Source organism: Heptranchias perlo, chromosome 13 (genome assembly GCF_035084215.1).
Source record: "Heptranchias perlo isolate sHepPer1 chromosome 13, sHepPer1.hap1, whole genome shotgun sequence".
Classification (NCBI taxonomy): domain Eukaryota; kingdom Metazoa; phylum Chordata; class Chondrichthyes; order Hexanchiformes; family Hexanchidae; genus Heptranchias; species Heptranchias perlo.
The window spans coordinates 31568783-31590499 of NC_090337.1; the positions used below are offsets into that span (position 1 = coordinate 31568783).

Here is a 21717-nt window from a genome sequence, read left to right on the forward strand (position 1 = left end):
TTATTTTTCAGGAACAAATTTTTTTTTAAAAACTTCACTGTCTCCAGGAAGATCTCTTCAAAAGGTTTTTTCCAAAAGATTTCAGTGGAGATTTGCATCCCTTGTCCACTTCCAGACTCCAATACCCCCTCTCCCACAATAGTCTAACCTTTGATTCACCATAAGTAATGCCACAGTAGATGTGTTATATGCACACACACAAACCTGCACTCTGATTGACCTCAGCAGTTTATATGTGTATTTTACACTTGATACAATTAAAAGAATGGATTTTATTTCTTCATTTTTGGAGCGCAGCCAGCAGAAATATTTCAAAGAAATGTCCAAGCTTGCATTTCAGTGTGAACGACTGCTTCTAAAGGATTAAGCAACCACAGTACGTGCTTGTATCGAAGCACACGTGTATCAAACTTCCAAGAATTTGCTGCTAATGTTTTATTTTTGTTAATAAAAATGTTTTCTTTGCTTATCTTCAGCTACCTAAGTAGAAGGCCACAAACAATTGTTATTAAGGGGATGTTGATAAATAACTGCTGTGCACCTATCATTTGTCATTACCTCCTGTCCCATTTTGATGATTACACATTACCAGTAAGGGAACCTTGTAATTGTAAAAAGGCCTTTGAACTAATGCCTAGGTTTCCTTTTATTGGCTACACAGAAAGCAATAACTGTGTAGCCAATAAGGGGGTGCAGGAACGGAGAAACCTGGAGGTGTACATATCTTTGATGGTGGCAGGACAAGTTGAGAAGGCTGTTCAAAAAAGCATCCTTCGCTTTATAAACAGAGACATAGAGTACAAAAGCAAGGAAGTTATAAACCACTGGTTAGGCCCTAGATGGAGTATTGTATCCTATTCTGGGCACCACATTTTAGGAAGGATGTCAAGGCCTTAGAGGGTACAGAGGAGATTTATTAAAATGGTACCAGGGATGCGGGACTTCAGTTACGTGGAGAGACTAGAGAAGCTGGGGTGGTTCACCTTAGAGCAGAGAAGATTATGGGGAGATTTAATCGAGGTATTCAAAATCATGAAGTGTTTTGATAGAGTAAATAAGGAGAAACTGTTTCCAATAGCATAAGGATCAGTAACCAGAGGACACAGATTTAAGGTAATTGGCAAAAGAACGAGAGGCAAGATGAGGAGAATTTTTTTTATGCAGCGAGTTACGATGATCTGGAATGCACTGTCTGAAAGGGTGGTGAAAGCAGATTCAACAATTGGATAAATACTTGAAGGTGAAAAATTTGCAGGGCTATGGGGGAAAAGGCAGGGGAATGGAACTAATTCGATAGCTCCTTCAAAGAGCAGGCACAGGCACAGAGGGCCAAATGACCTCCTTCTGAGCTGTATCGTTCTATGATGCTTGAACTGTAGAACCTGAATCCATCAATGCGTGCTTAACCCAGCTGACTCTCACTGTCCACTCTCTCCTGAGTAGCCACTGTCTACACAGTGCTGCACCACATTCCTCTGTTACGACTATAGCAACCACCCTATTATTAATAATAGTAGCCAAACATAACTCGAAATTCAAATTCCAAAAGCAGAAACTGAAAGAACATAATCAGCATGTTAAATTGACTACAAGATTGTATTATACTGGTACTCATAATGTGGACTAGGACCATTTGCAGTCTGCCTCTGTGACCCTCTGAGGACTATAATTATAGCATCTAAGTCTATAATTATAGCATGCCTGGCTGTAAAATGTTGCTCTCCAGCAAAAGAAGAAAAGGTAAATGTGATAGGAGGGTGGCATTTTCCCAGGTTTCACAGTAAGTGAAAAGGCCTTATTAAAATAGAAAAAAGATCTATTTAATAGAACTTTAGCTGTTTTTTTCCCTTCTCCTCCTCTTTGGTGATGCCTGGCCTACCCTTACTAATAGCCCATAGTGGCATGATTGAAATCAGGAACTCATCAATGGAATATGTAGATTAGATCCATGCCCCACCACTCCATGGAGCAGTGTGTCAGCATTCTGCAGAGTGACGCAAGCAAAACATTGGCTAGGACTGTAGCACTCAGCAAAAAAAATTGAGTGTATTACCATATATCCCAGAAGAAATGGATGATACCTACAAGAACTTTAGAAATAAAACAATAATACATTCTACAATCAAGGCTCAATGTTACTTTTTTGAGCATGTAACAAACAAGTTTTTAAGGCCCAAATATCTGTTTTACCTGTCCTGCCTTTCTGAAATAGTGAGTGGGCACCTATGGGAAAAATAACAAACACTGTTATCATTCCATTATTTCAGTTTCCCATACTCTCCATGTTTCTGTTTGAACTCAACCCTCTGCTTCTGCCTCTTTTTAATTTCTCCTTTTTCACTACTTTAATTCTACCCCATCCTCATTCCATACCTATGATATTTACACATGCTTTTGCTTGAAGAACAAGTAATCTTGATTACTGCATTACAACAGAAAATGGTGCAAACACTCAGCAGGTTAGGCAGCATCTGTGGAGTGAGGAAGATGGGGTTAACATTTCAGGTCTATGACCTTTTGTCAGACAACTGTATTGCTGGAGCTGATCTCACCCAGAATCTACCTCCAAGCCAACTTAAAAAGTGATTGGAACAGTAGCGTGGAGAATTGTTGAATTTAAAGCAGGAATCTGCTGTTGTTTCAGTTGTACTGCTGAAACCTGATGCCCTCTCGTGCCTCCATTATATACAATCACGCTCATATCACTGAGTCTTCCCCAACATGTTGTCACTAAAATATTGCTCTTCTCAAAGCAAGAAAGATTAAGCGAATGCCACTGTAGGTGGAACAATTCCAGTATCCAACAGAACTATCCAAGCACATTAAGGCCTATGTTAATGAGGGAGGCGTGGACATAAAGTAGCTCTTCCAATAAATTAATCCCAATGCTTTCAGGCTGTGCAGGTGCTTATTTGAAGTCATCCCTTACAGTGCTAGACAGAAAGCAAGTGGACACATGAAACAGGATTGAAGTTATTTCTAATGGAAGAAAATATTCTGAAAGGTCACCATGCCTTGCTTAATCCAGGAGAGGAGGGTGAACAGGTAAGTACATTTTTTGGACTGTATCCTTTGAAAGGGTATGGCGTTTATTACTGAGGTAACATATGCTGATCATAAGTTTTCAGTAACTGTTAGCTTGCTGCACAGTGGAACAATTTTACTATAAATACATATAATCCTCTTAAAGGTCGCTGTGGAAACTTGAACATTTTGTTTAGATTTGAGTCTAAAGCTGTAAAAGCATATTTGCCACCTGAGTTGAAGGATAAATACGAATGTCATAGTTTTAAATTTGAAGGAACAGATGAAACCTAAAAGTGGTGTCTGTTCTGTACTCTGTGCTGTATAAGACAACAGAATTTCACCTGAAATGTCATTTTCCAGATCAGTTAATCGACTTTCCAACTAGACCAAAATGTGACAAAGGCAGAAAGATAAAAAAGATAGGGACAAAAAGTTTTTTAAAAATGACTAAAAAGAAAATACAAACAGAGAAGCTGTCAATTGGCTCACTAGTAAAAACCCTGTGTGCTGTGGTACTGAACCATACAGACCAGGAAGATCCAGTACAGTATGGTTTGCGCTGTTCGTTAATTTGAGCCAGAACAGCAGTGAATGCTAGAATTTGCACCAGCATCCCGAGAGTTGAGGAATAAAGAAGCATTAAGAGTCCAGTTCCTGATTGCTGTGCAGTTAACCTGTTGGAAAGTTTATATATATGGATATATGATGAGGACGGGATCAGGCTTTACTGTGATACACCCCCGACTACATTCCTATAGTCACATAGCCTTCAAACGTCCAGGCCCACACATGAAGAAGAGCCATTTAAGTGAGATGTTGGTTGGCTGCCAGAATGTATGAAAAAGTTCGTCACCTTCAAGAGCAAAAAGGAGAAAATTGAGAGGAGGAAAATAGAGCAAAAAGAGATTATGCACTCATTAAAATGCTCGAAAGTCATTCCTCCCATTTGCCCAACAAGTATCTGAATACTGCACCTATTTTCTACTGCACCCTTAATAGGTATATAACCCGCAACAGATATGACAGATCCATTTGGCTGTACGCGCATCTGTTCTGCTTCAGCAATACCATTTACAATTTCATCGGAAACTTATCTGCTGTTTTAGTGCATACAATTTACAAAGATAGAAGGGAGAAAAAAAATCTCTTCTCTCCTGGCGTGCATTAAAATAATGGTACACAATCAATGCATTGTTAACAAATTCACAAGTATTAGCAATGTTGCTGTTCTTTTCTGGTGTAAAGTTAACATTTAAAAGAAATTATCTAAATTTAACTTTGTAAAAAATTAGCCACAGAAAATTTATGCATAGTAGTTGTAACTTTGAACCATTCATAACACATTAATGCGTCTTAATCTACTCTGTATTGATGCATGCTTTTCCTGTGAGTTTTTAGTCCACTTTAAATGTTGATAATTGTTCTTATAGTAAGGATCTTCTATTTTGAATGGATGCCATATAAATGAACAAAATTAAAACGCCTATTAGATATCTGAATGTTGTTAAAATTATTTAAATACTTATTCAAATGAATTATTTGCTAGCTTCCCTTGAGGTTGTAAGCAATAGGGATAACGACACTACCAGATTCTGCCAGCCAGTAACAGCCAGCTCTGAGGCTTGTTTTTCAGAAGGTTTTGAATATTGTCGTTTAAATTAAAGTCATACAAATTTGTGGCATTTCAACATTGAATACCTTGGCATTGTAATTAAAAACACGAGTGTGAAGTGTTTCAAGATCTGCAAGAAAGAATCCAATATTTTCATTAAGGTTGGGCATTAATGTCAGGCATAATGTATAACATATAATGCTTTTGTTGGTCGTATTCTCACAATTGGGTCAGAAGATTGAGGGTCAAGCCCCATAACAGGGCTTGAGCTCATAATCTAGGCTGGCACTCCAGTGCAATAATGACTGCTGTATTATCAGAGATGCTATCCTTAAAATGAGACATTAAATTGAGGCCTATTCTTGTTTGTTTTGGATTAATCATAAAGGTGACATGGCACTACTTAAAAGAGCAGGGAATTTCTTGGCCAACACAATGCTTCATGGTTTGATATACTGGGGCCAAAAATGGGGGGGCAGGTAGGAAACTTACTGCAGGATTTAAAAGCTCGCAGCAACTTAAGATGGCAGCAGATTCTTAGAGGCATAGCAGGTAATCAGTTTGTGTCTTTTCTCCTTGAGCTTTTATCAGAGTACTCAACTGCAGTGTTTTCTCACCAAAGGCTTTCTTTATCAATTCTCAACACTTCATTATGGCTACTACCTCCCACTGCTGGCTTTCAAAAAATCCACAGGAAAGAAGTGGCAGAAGGAGGTAAACTCAGAATTTCTCAGATTCTGACCTACAGATCTTCTGGGCAAGAGGAGAGACCATCTGCTGGGCTTGCAGGGAAGGAGGCTACCTAAATCAGTCATCAGACCCTTGTGGAAGGAGGTTGTCATAGTGCTGAGTGCCATCCCTCTCGCCCCCTGACCATGGCAGGAAAGGTAAAAGACTGCACCATCGTCTTTTAACTTTGGCACCATGAGACCCCCTCCACTGATCACCCTGAACTAGAATGACAAGTCTTCATTCACTTGTTCAATGGCTGTCCAACTCTTCCACTTGCAACCAGTGTTTAGATCTCCCCTCACAAGGCTTTCTTGCATTCTACCCCTTACAACTCCAACCTCCTCAAGTTACAGTATCATTCTAGTATTTTGCCTTCTGGTTATATCAGCTGCCTGAGCACATAGAGTCAGGGCCAGGATACTCAGGTAGCCCACAGTTAGACTTTCCAGGATTCAGCTATCATGAGACAAGGACCACCACAATCCCAAGAATCTCTTATATCTGAGCAATCACAAAACCACCTCTCTCAACACTGGCTCTCAATTGCACCAACTCCAGGATTGGTATTAGAAAACCATATCTAGACATCCAGGATAAATATGGTAATATGAAACAGGTTTGAGTACTCTTATTATAAACTAAATCTAATCTTGCACTTTGATTTTGCTTTGTTATTTGATGAGATAGAGGTCCTGCATGGTCTGATTGGGGTAATGTACCATTCTTCTCAATGGAAACCAGAAAAATAGATTCTTAGAAATGGAATGACTAAGTTGGTAGGAAAGCTAGGGATATGCTGTGATTGAATGTTGCTAAGGGTTCCAGTTTAACCCCTCCGATAATGAAGCAGTCCGTGCCCGCATGCAGCAAGATCCACCATCTACAAGGCACAAGTTAGGAGTGTGATGGAATACTCTCCACTTGCTTGGATGAGTGCAGTTCCAACAACACTCAAGAAGCTCGACACCATCAGCTTCACAGGATGCACTGCAGCAACTCGCCAAGGCTTCTTTGACAGCACCTCCCAAACCCGCGACCTCTACCACCTAGAAGGACAAGGGCAGCAGGCACATGGGAACACCACCACCTGCATGTTCCCCTCCAAGTCACACATCATCCTGACTTGGAAATATATCGCCATTCCTTCATCATCGCTGGGTCAAAATCCTGGAACTCCCTACCTAGCAGCACTGTGGGAGAACCTTCACCACACGGACTGCAGCGGTTCAAGAAGGTGGCTCATCACCACCTTCTCAAGGGCAATTAGGGATGGGCAATAAATGCTGGCCTTGTCAGCGACGCCCACATCCCATGAACGAATTAAAAAAAGAGAAGTTCTACTGAACATCTCCCTACGAATATTCCTGGCAGCTGGGTACGTGTTCTCCTGATGCTGAGTTGCAGGTTCCTCAATATCTGGGCCCACTTCCGCCTACCATTCAATGGCCATTTCTTTCTGAATGTTGAAATTAGCAAGGTCACAAGAAGCAACCATAATGTGAGAGACCTGCTCAGAAGTATAAAGCAGAGCCACTCCTGATTTATCAAGGCAGTGGAACCTTGCTTTCAGATCCCCCATAGTTCTCTCCATGACCACACTGGTGGATGCATCAGCCTGGTTGTAGCAATGTTCTGCTGGTAAGCTTGGGTGGGGTCATGAACCATCAAAGCCATTTTTTTTTACTCCGAAGCCATCTCAACACTTCACTGCCTTCCCTGAATCGGGGTGGGACGCTGGTGTTCCCTTATGGTGAAGTGTCCGTACAACTCATTCAAGTTTGGTATTAAGATGCAGGATTCATTGTAGCTGATCACAGACAACTTGAACATTGAAGGAGTGAAATTCCCTTCTATTCAGCAAATTCGATGACTCCACAGTAGGAGCCTGCTGTGGAATGAAAGTGCCACCTATTGCCCCCTGATCTTTGGGGAAACCAGTGATATGATAGAATAGACTAGCCCTTTCATGTTGCTGGCTAGGAACCATCCCAAATGAATTCCCCAGCTCTCCAAAAGATGGTACCACACCACTGTGTGTCAGGTCCTGCAGCCACATTCCTCTCCCACCTGTGGTAGAAGCTTGGCACAGAAGTAATGCAGCTTAGGATATGGGAACAATCCAAAGGATTTCTTAATGCTGGAAAGGTAGCATTTCTTCATAGAGATAAATGGTTTTTAAATTATTTGGGGTAAATTTTCATTTTCACCGCTGGGTGGTAATCCGGCAGAGCAGATCGTTCACCCGATGTACAACCTGCCTGATTTTCATTCGATTGATATTAGTGAAAATCGAGTGGGGCTCTCTGACAGGCAGGCGATCTGCTTTGCTGGATTATTGTCAGGTGGTGAAAATTTACCTAAACTAATATTCTACATGTCATATATAACATTAATATAAAATGATACAGGCTGGAAGTCACATCATCTTCCCCTGGATACCCAACTGCAGGGAAAAAAATATTTTTCAGTACTCCTTTGCAGTCAATCACTCTGAAGTTGATTGCATTAAGCAAGGCGGCCTTTTAATTTTTAAATCTTCCCCTCTTGTCACCCAAGCAACACTGGAAGCATGGAAATCAATGGGGTTTCTGATGCCCAGCATCACTAAGACGGCAATGAAAAGGATATGTCAGATAATGTATTCCCGTCATTGATTATCATTTGAATACAGCATCCTCTCGACCCTTCTGGAGCAAAATCCTGGAAGTGGCGGTGGAATCTGGTGAGCCGGCAGAACAGCTCCTCACTGCATTTCCCATTCATGCTCACCTCAAAATCTGCAGAAAACAAGAGGAAAATCTGGGCAGGATATAAGACTATGGGACTGGCTGGCTTTAGGACGAATTAGATCAATTGTTAAACTTATATTACAAAATCATTGTTTGGAAGGGTGAAGTTATGTTATATACACTCTCATTTTAAAAATAAAGAAATAATGTCTTCAAGATATAGTTAATCTGACAGAATTTTTGTTACAAGAGTTTTTGTGGTTTCAGGTCAAAGTGGGCTGCAATTTTATATCCTTTTAAATTAAGATGTTTGCTTGCTTTCTAACAAAGGCACTGTCTTCATCACTCATATAATCCTTTAATTCATAATAGGATCAAGAACCTATCACATGTTTGGCAGTGACAACACAGCTAGGTTTATTTACCATTTTATGTTAATCCTTTGAACTATTAAACATCACGCAAGCTGTATTTACTGGAACTAAGCTGTCTGCCTTGTTCATTTGCATTTAATTGCAGAAATATTTTCAGTCATTAAAAGGGAGGACTTTCAAGCCTATTGCACATACCAATTGGGGTCAGTGTTTATGCAATGCCAGTCTTATCCTGGAACCTATGGTTCAAGTGGGCATTAGCGATCCCATGCATCATTCGCAGAATAGCAGATTGTTCTCCCTATGTACTAACAAAATTCTTCCCTAAAGCAACAGAACCAAAAACAGATCAACAGGTCATTCATCCCATTGCTGTTTGTGGGATCTTACTCTGCACAAAATGGCTGCCGCATTTGCCTCCATGACAAGTCACTGCAATTCAAAGTAATATGTTGTAGGTGAAGCCGTTTGAGGTGTTCCGGAGAGGCACTATATAAATACAAATCTTTTTTACTTTAATATAAATTCTCCTTGGAGAATAAATATTGTCATGTGAACAGTTAGAAAGTAGAAATTACAGAAACACAAAAAATGTCTTCACTGTATCCTCCAAATAAGTAAAATAACTTTGCAAATGTATAAAAGTAATTTTGAAATGGCTTTTTCATATAATTCCTGATTTGCTAATAATTTTACTAACTAAATTCTCCTTAGAGCAGAGAAGATTAAGGGGAGATTTAATAGAGGTGTTCAATATGATGTAGGGTTTTGATAGAGTAAATAAGGAGAAACTGTTCCCAGTGGCAGAAGGGTCGGTAGCCAGAGGGCACAGATTTAAGGTAATTGGCAAAAGAATCAGAGGTGAGATGAGAAATCTTTTTACGCAGTGAGTTGTTATGATCTGGAATGCACTGCCTGAAAGGGTGGTGGAAGCAGATTTAATAATAACTTTCAAAAGGGAATTGGATAAATACTTGAAGGGGAAAATTTGCAGGGCTATGGTGAAGGGGCAGGGGATGGGCATGATGGGCTGAATGGCCTCCTTCTTTGCTGCATCATTCTATGATTCTATAAACAATGCAGCAATTGTTTCCTGTCCCAACGTGACACATTGCAATTGAAATATTTGTAAGTGACCAGTATATGTTGTGTTTTGGAGTTTTTTGTTAAACTAGACCATCAGATGAGATGCTTCATTCATCATTTTAAATAGTAACCAGGGACTTGAGCAACCCCATTAAAACAAATCCAATGCTGGGAAAAACACCTTGCCCTTTGTAAAAATGTTACCACGTTAATTCTTAAACCAAGTACAGAATGTACAGCACATCATTTTTTGGCTACATGCGCGTCCATGAATGTAAAGAATGGGACTGTTTTTCAGGATATAACTAGATTTCTATAACAAAGTGCAATAACTACTGAAGCCTTACCAATTATTATACTGTTTGCTTTAAATGTCCATGTGGAACAAACTTGAGCGAATTCAATAAAATGTGTTTAAATAAGGCAGTCTGCTCGATTGGAATCTGAGATTAAACATTTTTGGTGATAATTAAAGTTGTAATAACTTTCTCAGACCACCATCCATATTGTAATCAAACTTGTTATCTTTAATCTTTGCACAAAAAACATTTAGACTGAAATTATGCCACGGAATATCACCTTGAAAGTGTTTATCTGCAATTCCTATCTTTGCTATTTTAGCTGAGATGTTAGTTAACCTGTTTAATGCCTCTGCTAAAATAACAGAGTTAAGAATTTCAGACAAGCCTCTTAAATTAGTATCTCAGCATAATTCCAGGCCATTATGTTTTGTTATATTACTGACTGAAAAACAAAGTAATCAGTCACATTGAGTTTAACATTTTTATTTATTGGCTAACTTCGTACCCACTGAAGCGAATGATGTTAGTGCTGGGATTGTAATAATTTTCCTATTTGTCCATTGTCAGTATTGAGTACTCCTACGTTAATTCAGATGCAGAGCAAAGTTCCCTCTAGTTGCCTGGCAATATGCCTTAGCTCTAAACTTACAAATGTGTATATTTCCATTTCACACACATCATCCTTGATGTCCTCCCTAAGAGGCACGGATACATTTATGTTAAGTGCTTATGCTAGCTTGACATGGCTCAAGTTTATTTCATGGAGGACCTTGCAACTGATTTTTCAGTCTGAGCTGAATTTAAATCTCGATCCCAGAGATATATGATCAGGGTGCTCATCCATTACACCACCTAATAATTAGAGGGTGATATTCACTCTCCTCAAATGGCAAATAAGGAGCATGGGAGCAGTTAAAATGGCGCTGCTCCATTTCCCACTTCATTCCCACCAACCTGCAATTAAATGCTGCTGGTTTTGGCATTATTGAGCCTCATCAATAAATCCAAATCAGGGTCCCATGATGTACATCATGGAATTTAACCTGCTCCTGAGTGAGGCACCTTGTGAACCTGTCAGGAAACCAGCGAGTCCTACTGATGTAAGATTAAAAAAAAGACTTTCATTAGTGGGGTCCTGAGGAATAGGAGTGATCCCCTTCCACCTGAGCTCACCCTGCTCCCCTGCCGCAAATCCCTTGCAATACCCACCCCCTCAGACCGACTTTGTTGCCAGTGGTCTTCTCCTGATGCCAGCAGGCAACCTCCGGGCTGACCGATTTTCGCCCTCTCCCACTGGCCAACTGGTGCTTTCTGCCAGAAACAGCCAAGCAGCTGACCAGCGGCATTCAAATGAGACCCAGCAATTAAAATCTGCCAGGTATCCAACTCATGCTTCTGGGTGCCATCCGTTCTTTCTGGCTTCTCACCGAGAGTTAAAGTCGGCTCTTTAATTTCAATATCCAGTTCTTATGTTTCATCTCTTGGTTAGAAAATATGTAAAATTTACATTCTGAATGCTTCATATTCAAAATCTCTGGAGTAAAATGTAGCTCTTTAACCTGACAGACAAAAGGCCATTTTTTCCCTTTCAGCTTTCTTGCACTGATGTAAATAAACTTTCTTCTTGCTCTTTAACTAAAAGCTTATGTTTTTTAAATTATTTACTAGCCCTAATTTCCTTGGTTTTAATGATACTATCCTCAATATTTTTTTATTAGCAGGGTCACTGATTTACAATGAGTAAATAAGTCAAATTCTGCTTTTATTACATGGATTTTTAGGATATTTTGGGGATCTTGCAATTCTTTCCACTTTTCTGTGAAACCACAAATCAGTGGCTTTGGTTATGACTTATATTGTGCACAATATATGAGAATTGAGCATTCAGAATTCTGCTTCGATTTGTGGTCACCTATGGAATTTGTTCATGAATTTTGGATGATCTAAAGCTAGGTTTATGATGAGTTAAAACCTGAAAACTCTATCAATCTACTAAACTGGAGACCTGAATATTTTCCCATGATGTTATAACCTTAACCACCATTTCCACTGAGTCAATCTTTTATGTAATACACTTAAATATATTACCAACGGACCTGTAGGAGGATAAAAGGGGTTAAATTGGATAAGGCCCAATACCGGGCGCAGGGGTCGCGGTGCATGGTTAACCTGCGCTTGATGTTACCGTTGCAGGCAGCACATGAGATTCGTGCTGCATCCACATTTCCATGATTTCTATGTGCAGCCAGCGCTACCCGTGCCATTGAATGGCTGAATGCACCAGCAAGAGGCCTGATATGGGGCATGGCCAGCAGTAGGTAAAGGCAGCCTGCACCTCTTAAAGGGGAGGTGCACTGTCAATGGAAGCAGTACAGGATGATAGGCAGAATGGCTGGAGCGGCAAGGGAGAGTGCCCTGAGGTTCTCCAACAACACACTGGAGGCCTTAGTTGAGGGAGTGCAGGAATGGCGAGCCATCCTGTACCCGCAAGGTGCAGGAGACCCTCCAGACACCAGCTGCAGAGGCAGTGGGTGGAAGTGACCACGGAGGTGAATGGCAGGAATATAACACCATGCGCATGGATACAGTGCTGGAAAAAGTTCAATGATTTGACACGAGCAGTCAAGTTGAGTGAATGCAAGTGTCGAATGGCACTTCCTACCAACCGCAGCACTGCTCCATGCACAACACCCTCCCTCACCCACCCACCAACAAACCATGCCGATCAGTACGCAATGCTGCACATCAGATACTGCATCTCACCCTCATGTAATAGCACACCATGACAAATCTTAACACCCGCTCAGCGGAATACTGCAGGGCTCCACCAAAACAGTCCAGACAGTGGAAGCATTGCTTTAGGAGTCCTACGGTGTGCTCAACAATGTTCCGTGTGGTCGCATGACTCTCGTTGCATGCCTGCTCTGCACATGTGGCATGTGTGCCTGACCAGAGTCATGAGCCATGAGGTGTAGCCCTTATCACCCAGTAGCCAGTCTTTGACTGGTGCAAAGATAGTTGGGACATTGGACTGCCGCATAATGAAGGTTTCGTGACTGCTGCCAGGGTAGCGGGCATTGACCTGCATGATCCGCTGCGTGTGGTTGCACACCAGCTGCACATTGAGGGAGTGGAACCCCTTTCTGTTCATAAAGATGGCCTAGTTGAGGTGTGGAGCACGCGTGGCACTATGCATGCAGTTAATGGCATCCTGCATCATGGGGAAGCCTGCAATGCGAGCAAACCCTTGTGCTCACTCATTCTGCTTCTCGCTGTTAAGAGGGAACATGATGAACCTGTTGCGCAGCTCGTGAATGGTGCCTCCGTGACCTCCCTTATGCGGCAGTGCACTGCAAACTGCGAGATGTTGCACGTATTGCCAGCAGAGGCCTGAAAGGATCCAGAGCCATAAAAGTTCAGCGCTATGGTTAACTTGACAACCACAGGCAATGCTGTCGTTGCTCTGTTCTGAGGCTGCAACAATTGACATATCTCCGTCACTACCTCTTTGGTGAACCACAGCCGTCGGATGCACTGATCTTCACTCAATTTGAGGTAAGAGTATTGTTCCCTGAAGGCCCTCATGGGATATGGCTTAGGGCCCTTTGGCGCCTCCTCCTCCCCCTCCCTCTCCTCGCAGTGTGACCTCTCTGCATGCTCCGAGTCATGTTCTATGCCCAGCGGGAGCCCTAGCAGATCACCCATGGTTGCCAGGAATCTTGTTCAGCACACTGTTGTAAATGACACCAACATTAATACAGGACCTGCCAAACCACTCTTTATATACTATAGCAACTCTGTCCAAGTATAGGAAGCTTCAACAAACACGTACAATTGTACCAGCAGCGGAAGCAATAATCCAGCCACTAACCTGCAACACCTGCATGATCCCTTTAAATAGATCGGTGGGAGATCTTCCAGGCCGTCTAAGACATGTTCAGCTGTTCGTAGTTAAGAAAGTTTGTTGGCTGGAGCGTTGAGTGCCAAAATGGTATCTATCCCTTTAAATCAGCATTGCACACTGATCTAACGCATATTCTCCCTACTTTACAAGATGCCGGCATTCGTTATCTGCTCATGCACGAATGCCTTTACCAAAATGGCGTCTGGCACACATCACACTAGAAGCGCACGGCACATTCCAGACGCCATTTTGGGACTGTAGGAGGCCGCAAAGCGCCTGAAAAACAGCCGCTACAAGGACCAATTTCTCGCCCAATATATTTGCAAAGTAAATTATGCTTTTCTGTGCACTCCCAATTCTGAGGATTATAAAATGGAGCTAAGACTGTTCTGTATTCCTGAATCAATTTTTTATTAAATGCAAGTCTTATTAAAAATAAAAACTGAAATGTCCTTAAATATTTTAATTTTGGTCCAGAAATGTTACTGCAGTTTTCAACAGATTAATGAGCTACACACATTTCTAAAGGTAACCATTTTTTAAAAATGAGGCTATCTCTTGGCGAGGAAGAAAAATTAATATTTCAATCTCCACAACTAAAGGATCACCTAGCAACTAGTCAGAAAAACTTGAAAATGAGTTATGAGTGAAGATAGGCGTTATATTTAACTGCTGGCTAAATTGTTATTTTCTACGTTAAAAATCCATACATGCACCACATATTTAAGTACATTTTAAATAAATGATATTTCCATGACCCTAACAGTTGTTGAGATATGAACGCATCCACATAGATGTCAGATCACATATCTACTTACATAAAAGTACTGAATGCCCGTCACTGCAGCTTGACCTGAAGGGGGACATTTACAAGCATCTAACAATCTATAAACTTCCCTCAGAGATAGCAATTAAATTCTAGTTGACCTCAGGCTTCTGCTTATTTACAGTACCTAAACTTGGTGGTTTTAAAGGGAAAACCAAACTTAAATACAGCTCCACTTTAGTGGCAGAATAACATACATTATTTTTAATGTTGTAATGGTCCCATCATTATAAATCAGCAGAACTTCCAACTTACCATGAGGAATACTACAGGAGAGCAATTAGTATGCATTAAAATCTTATATCCTATTATTATACTAACTATTGCATAGTTTATTCATTAATAACAAATGCTAATGGACTATTCCACTTTGTGTTTTGTAAAGGACATATTTGGTTATAAGACCAGCCGTTGCCGCAGAGCCCTGTATATCACGGGAACTGTCCTAACCTGTGGATTTCTGCTGCTTCTGTTTTACTGGAAGCCTGAATGGGATGTCTGGGCTAAATGTGTTCAGTGTACCCTGCAAGAAGCTGACACTGTCCTGCTTAGAACAACAGTAAGTGTTACCCTTATCTATAAAATAGTACTTAACTTAAAAACTTATTTTAAGGTGACCCAGATTTGGAGCTTATGAAACTAAGACACACCTGCAGTCTGTTCAATGGAACTGTCAGCACACACCTGCAACATATTCAGTGAGATCGCACCTACAACAACAAAAAATCCTTTTCCTCATGAAATGGGAAAGCATACCTGCTTTAGGCCATTTAAATATAACAATTTTGAGGAAGAGTAAATTCATGATTTCGACATTTTTCTCACTAACCTTTGTCTTAAAACCATATTTGATTTAATGTATTTACATTACAGAACCATTCCAAGAGATTGGGTAATATCCTAGGCACCTTGTACTGTGGGCTGGATTCTGGAGCAAGTGTCTGCTCATGTGCAAGATTATACATCCACAATAGTTTGAAGGTTAAGGTTGTGACTTTAGTTTGTGCTTGGTGGACTTTCCCTGATGATTGGGAACATCCATACAATTCAGGGATTGAGAAATAGCAACTTTGGGCTAACGAGGCCCGGCCTTCAAAATGGATCGGGCCTCCCATTAAGTGTATTGGGTGGCTGGCGGCCAGATTCAGCCAGCCGGCTGCCGTAACACCGCCCGGATTGCGGGAGAATCTACCTCCAATGTGCAGAACTCGTGGTCCACACAGTAGTACTGGACATAGAGCAGCTTAACCAGCAGTCCTTAAAAATCAAGCGAGTAAGTTTAACAGCCATTTTTGTGGGCCCAAGAGGAGCATTAATGTTGCTCCTGGCCCCACAAACATTGAACTGCCCAACGTCCGACCCTCTGCGGCCCTTCCCTGGGATCACTTCTTCCCCTTAACTTAACTTGACCGACTCAGCTCCACAGAAAGGCTGCCCCGAACTCAGCCGATTGGCATCACGTCGCAAATATGGGTCTCCAACTGCTTTCATCAAGTGAGCAGTAGGCTTGCTCTAACTGCTTCCCTCCTGATAAAGGGAATCACAAAAATTCGGTCCTATTGTTGTTAGTGTTTGGCAAACCTTTTCTCATTTGGTTTGAAACATGACACGCAAGGATGTAAATCACATTATACATGTGTCACCATGCCAAAATTACATATGTTTCTTCTTGCTCTTCTCCTCCCACAAACATTGTTTTAGTGAAAAAACACTTGAAGTATCTAGAAAAATGTATTATGGTCTTGTTAGTGGCCTTGTTAAGTGAGAATTGCATGCTGAATTCCTCAGGGCATCATATCAAAGAACTTACAATTCTGAAAGTCTTGAGAGTAGCTATTTAGTTCAGTTAAGGACAGAATTTGGTATTGTAATCACAAGATTGAACTACTACAGAATTATATTACTGAGGACTTTTCTATACAGAACCAGTGCTGGGTCATTTGTATACTACTACATAGTGGAGGAGCAGATAACAGAGGCAGTGGCCAGGGAATGAAGTTGGCACAGGCGGCACTCCACTGCGGCAAATAATATCCCAGGGCTAGATATTACAGATCAAAACATGCAGGAGGAGCATTTGCCTTGCAAAGGTTCGGTTTGGGGCTCATACTTTTAATAGACAATGATACTAAATACTTCCTTCTTAATCTGGTGTCAAATCTGCAAGCGTATGGTTGTGAAAAGGCATGTTTACAATAGGTAATATAATATCCATTTTGGACCAAAAAAGGATAGGTCCATGTATTTTTTAAATGGGTGAAAAGCTAGGAACAGTGGAGGTCCAAAGAGGTTTAAGGGTCCATGTACACTGATCACTAAAATGTAGTGGTCAGGTACAAAAAATAATCAAAAAGGCTAATGGAATGTTAGCCTTTATATCTAGAGGGCAGAATATAAAGGGGAGGAAGATTGCTATAGCTATACAAAGCTCTGGTTAGAGCACATCTGGAGTACTGTATATAATTCTGGGCACCGCACCTTAGAAAGGATATATTGGCCTTGGAAGGACTGCAGTGCAGATTCACCAGAATGCTACCAGGGATCCAAGGATTAAATTATGAGGAGAGATTGATTAGGGAAAGCCAGCACAGATTTATTAAAGGGAAATCATGTTTAACTAACCTGATAGAGTTTTTTGATGAGATAACAGAGAGGGTAGATGAGGGCAATGCAGGTGATATGGTGTATATGAACTTTCAAAAGGCTTTTGATAAAGTGCCGCACGATAGGCTTATCATCAAGATTGTGGTTCATGAAATAAAGGGGGCAGTAGCAACATGGATACAGAATTGGCTAAGACACAGGAAACAGAGAGTAGTGGTGAACGGTTGTTTTTCAGACTGGAGGGAGGTGTACAGTGGTGTTCCCCAGGGGTCAGTGCTGGGACCACTGCTTTTCTTGATATATATTAATGACTTGGATTAGGGTGTACAGGGCACAATTTCTAAATTTGCAGATGACACAAAATTTGGAAGGGTAGTAAACAGTGAGGAGAATAATGATAGACTTCAAGAGGATATAGGCAGGCTGGTGGCATGGGCGGACACGTGGCAGATGAAATTTAAAAATGCGAAGTGATACATTTTGGTAGGAAGAACGAGGAGAGGCAATATAAACTGGAGGGCACAACTCTAAAAGGGTTACAGGAACAGAGAGATTGGGGATATACGTGCACAAATCTTTGAAGGTGGCAGGGCAGGTTGAGAAAGTGGTTAAAAAAGCATACGGGATCCTGGGCTTTATAAATAGAGGCATAGAGTACAAAAGTATGGAAGTCATGATGAACCTTTATTAAACACTGGTTCGGCCACAACTGGAGTATTGTGTCCAGTTCTGGGCACCACACTTCAGGAAAGATGTGAAGGCCTTAGAGAGGGTGCAGAAGAGATTTACTAGATTGATTCCGGGGATGAGGGACTTTAGTTATGTGGATTGACTGGAGAAGCTGGGGTTGTTGTTCTTGGAACAGAAATGGTTGCGAGGGGATTTGATAGAGGTATTCAAAATCATGAAGGGTCTAGACAGAGTAGATTAGAGAGAAACTATTCCCATTGACAGAAGGATCAAGGACTAGAGGACATAGATTTAAGGTGATTGGCAAAAGAACCAAAGGTGACATGAGGAAAAACTTTATTACACAGCAAGTGGTTATGCTCTGGAATGCACTGCCTGAGTGGGTGGTGGAGGCAGATTCATTCATGGCCTTCAAAAGGGAACTGGATAAGCACTTGAAAGGAAGAAATTTGCAGAGCTATGGGGAAAGGGCGGGGGAGTGGGACTAGCTGGATTGCTCTTATATAGAGCTGGCACGGACTCGATGTGCCGAATGGCCTCCTTCCGTGCTGTTACCTTTCTATGATTCTAGATTATATAAACTAGGCTTGTATTCCCTGGAATATAGAAGGTTAAGGGGTGATTTGATTGAGGATTTTAGGATTGTGAAAGGAATTGATAGCATAGATAGAGAGAAAATTTTCCACTGATGGGGGAGTCTAGGACAAGGGGACATAACCTTAAAATCAGAGCCAGGCCATTCAGGAGAAAAGTTAGGAAACTCTTCTTCACACAAAGGATGATAGAAGTGTGGAATTCTCTCCCACAAAAAGCAGTGAATGCTAGCTGAATTAATAATTTTAAATCTGAGATTGATAGATTTTTGCCAGCCAAAGGTACTAAGGAATACGCTGCCAAGATGGATAAATGGAGTTAGGATACAGATCGACCATGATCTCACTGAATGGTGGAACAGGCTTGAGGGACTGAATGGCCTATTCCTGTACCTATGTTCATAAGAATAGTTGACAAAATGATCAGGATCAGCTATTACCCTTTCACTGGATCTGCTAAGGGCCCCGATTGGCTCGGGGCCCGTGCAATTGCACAGGTTACACAGTCTTAACCCCACTCCTGAAAACACAGATACCTGGACCTCACTAAGTAGAAGTGCTTCTTGACATTCCAACTCAGCAAAGACACCATTACTGACTCATGCTGCCTACTGCACCAAGACCTACAGGTGTGGTCAGCTATCAGGGCTCCTCCATCTGCAGAAGTAAAGGTAAAGTGCCTGATGTGTTCTACCCTAGGGCAGGTCCTATCTGAAGTCTCACATATGAGATTCTTGAGCCACTTACTAGGGAATAGTAGCTGAGGTGGTTTCCTGTTGTCTCCCTTATGGTTTTTATCTTCACAGTACCTTCTCATAGGTGGGCTGCAACCAAGGGTAAATAACCCCACCTTTACAATGGTAAGGGTGCGGGGGTGCGGTAGGGCCCCCGCACCCATTGGAAGCTAGTGCCCCATTGGACGTCAACCCAGTATTCAGAGCCGGCACTCTGGTCTCCGCTAGCTGGGGCTGTCTGGTGTGGCGCCCGAACCCAACCCTTCTGACTAAGAGGCGGGAATACTTTCACCGAGCCAGTGTGGTCACTCTATTGGTAAAGGTAATAACAGCCTTGAAATTTTATGCTACTGGTTTCTTCCAGGCATTCACTGAAGATACATGAAAAATCAATTGGTTAACCATAAACTGCTTCATCAAGGAGGTGACTGGACCTCTGTGTAGGAAGGCAAGCATGCACTTCAGTTTCAGCTGTGACCACCAGCAGCAGCAACAAAGGCAGCTGTTGTTCTATAGGATTGTGATGGACCACAGGTGTGGGGTACAATAGACTGCATGCAGGCAACAACACAGGTGTGCATAAGCTGGACATTTACAGGAAGCACAAGGGGTTCTAATGCAGCGATATGGTGATGGTATGTGACAGTCACCTCAGAATACCTCATTTTTATTTTACTGACAGTTACCCATGATTTTTTTATTGATGGTTTAGGTGTAAAGGGGACGATTTTCAAGCGAGTGATGGGCAGGATCCGCCTGTAGGAGCTGATGTGATGCCCTTGCAATTTTCATGATCCAGCCGAATTTAAATTAATTTTGAGAGCTGCCAGCATGAAGCGCATTCCTTATAAACAGTTCACTGATTAGAGGGGCGTGAAATCCGGTGGGGCGGCTGCTACCTAAAGGTCTTAAAGCAGCACCTTAAAGGGGAGAGGTGCGTTTTATCATGGGAGGCAGTGACTAGCATGATTGTGCAGCAGAAGGCAAAATGAATTCCAGCAGGGCCCTAAGGTTCTCTGATGCAGTGGTGGAGATGCTGATTGAACAAGTGATAGACAATGGGTGTCAAGATAAGGAGAGAGGTGGCAGAAAATGTCAATGCCAGCAGCATTGTTCCCAGGACCTGGCTGCAGTGCAGAAGAAAATAATAATGATCTGACCAGGACTACCAAGGTAGGACTCTGCTTCACATCTTTCATACCCTCTGCACAGCCTACTTCAGGACCCTACTTTAAGCTCAGTGCTAACAATCCTTCCCTATCCTACTTCCTATAGATCTCCACAAGCCAGTATCAAACACTTAATTGCTTTCTGCTTAAACTCACACCCTCAGAGCTTGCTACTGCCCTCACAACTACTTCTCCCTCTTGGCCTCATTTGCTGCTTTTTCCTGTCATCATGAACCCTACGTTGATCTGCCTCATACATCTTTAAAAGGCTTAAACAGGGACATATTAAGCCACTTCCATCCTTCTTGTAGGAGAAGCTGGCACACAACAGGAGGGAGACTACCAGAACAGGAGGAAGAGGCCACCATCAATGTTACTGGAACAACACCACCTGCACGTTCCCCTCCAAGTCACACACCATCCCGACTTGGAAATATATCGCCGTTCCTTCATCGTCGCTGGGTCAAAATCCTGGAACTCCCTTCCTAACGGCACTGTGGGAGAACCTTCATCACATGGACTGCAGCGGTTCAAGAAGGCGGCTCACCACCACCTTCTCAAGGGCAATTAGGGATGGACAATAAATGCTGGCCTTCCCAGCGACGCCCACATCCCATGAACAAATAAAAAAAGAGAGGGCACGCAGCATCGGAATTGGCCAGGTTGGAGATCAGGCACAATGGGCATCTTTCCTTCCTTTTCTCTTTCTACTTAACTCTCTCAGTCCCACAATCACACACTTAGCATGACAACCTGGTGGTACATTGCACTGCCTCTCATCTGCTACCACTTACCCTTGCTATGTGCTAACCCTCGTCCTCTCCCCTTTTTTCTAGGTCCATCAGATGACTTGGGCATTGCAGTCACACAGATTGAGGAAGAGAATCCTCCAGAAGATGCACCATCAATCTCTCTTGCCTCTCCAAGCACTAGCATAGAAATTGGCACCCCATGTGACATGGATCACAAGTTACAGGGGTCTGCACTGGATGATTCACCAAACGCAAGTGAACAGGAGCAGGTGCAGGTGGAAAGAACGGCCCAGGCAATAGCTCTGCTAAAGAGGACAGAGATGCTGGCGTAGAATTTCTGTGGGAGTTCTGCGATCTCCCACCGTAACTTGGCGGAAGATCGGCAGAACCTCTGCAGACCTGGCATAAATGGCTGTCTACACCATATATCTGGGGTTTCTCTCAATCTTCCATCGAAATTATAGCAGGATAATGGAAAATTTACCCTGAAGACTTTAAAGGCTCAGACTTTAAAAGAAAGATGATTTCAGTATACCAGCAACTGCTGAATGCATTGGATTGCCTGCCAGGAAGCTTCTGCTAT

At 42.0% G+C, this 21717-nt stretch overlaps 1 protein-coding gene across 4 annotated transcripts in view; it reads left to right on the top strand.

Moving 5' to 3' along the window:
* Positions 1 to 2892: 2892 nt before the first annotated feature.
* The window catches only part of LOC137331470 (probable cation-transporting ATPase 13A4), a 91997-nt gene continuing 73172 nt past the window's right edge, over positions 2893 to 21717 (top strand). For 2 of the 4 annotated variants that reach the window (XM_067995287.1, XM_067995285.1), the window contains exons 1-2: positions 2893 to 3045; positions 14978 to 15151. In XM_067995287.1, coding sequence (XP_067851388.1) covers positions 2983 to 3045; positions 14978 to 15151 — 237 coding nt within the window. In that variant the 5' untranslated portion in view covers positions 2893 to 2982. The remainder of the gene's footprint in view (positions 3046 to 14977; positions 15152 to 21717) is intronic. The other 2 variants (XM_067995284.1, XM_067995286.1) reach the window with 2 other exon arrangements.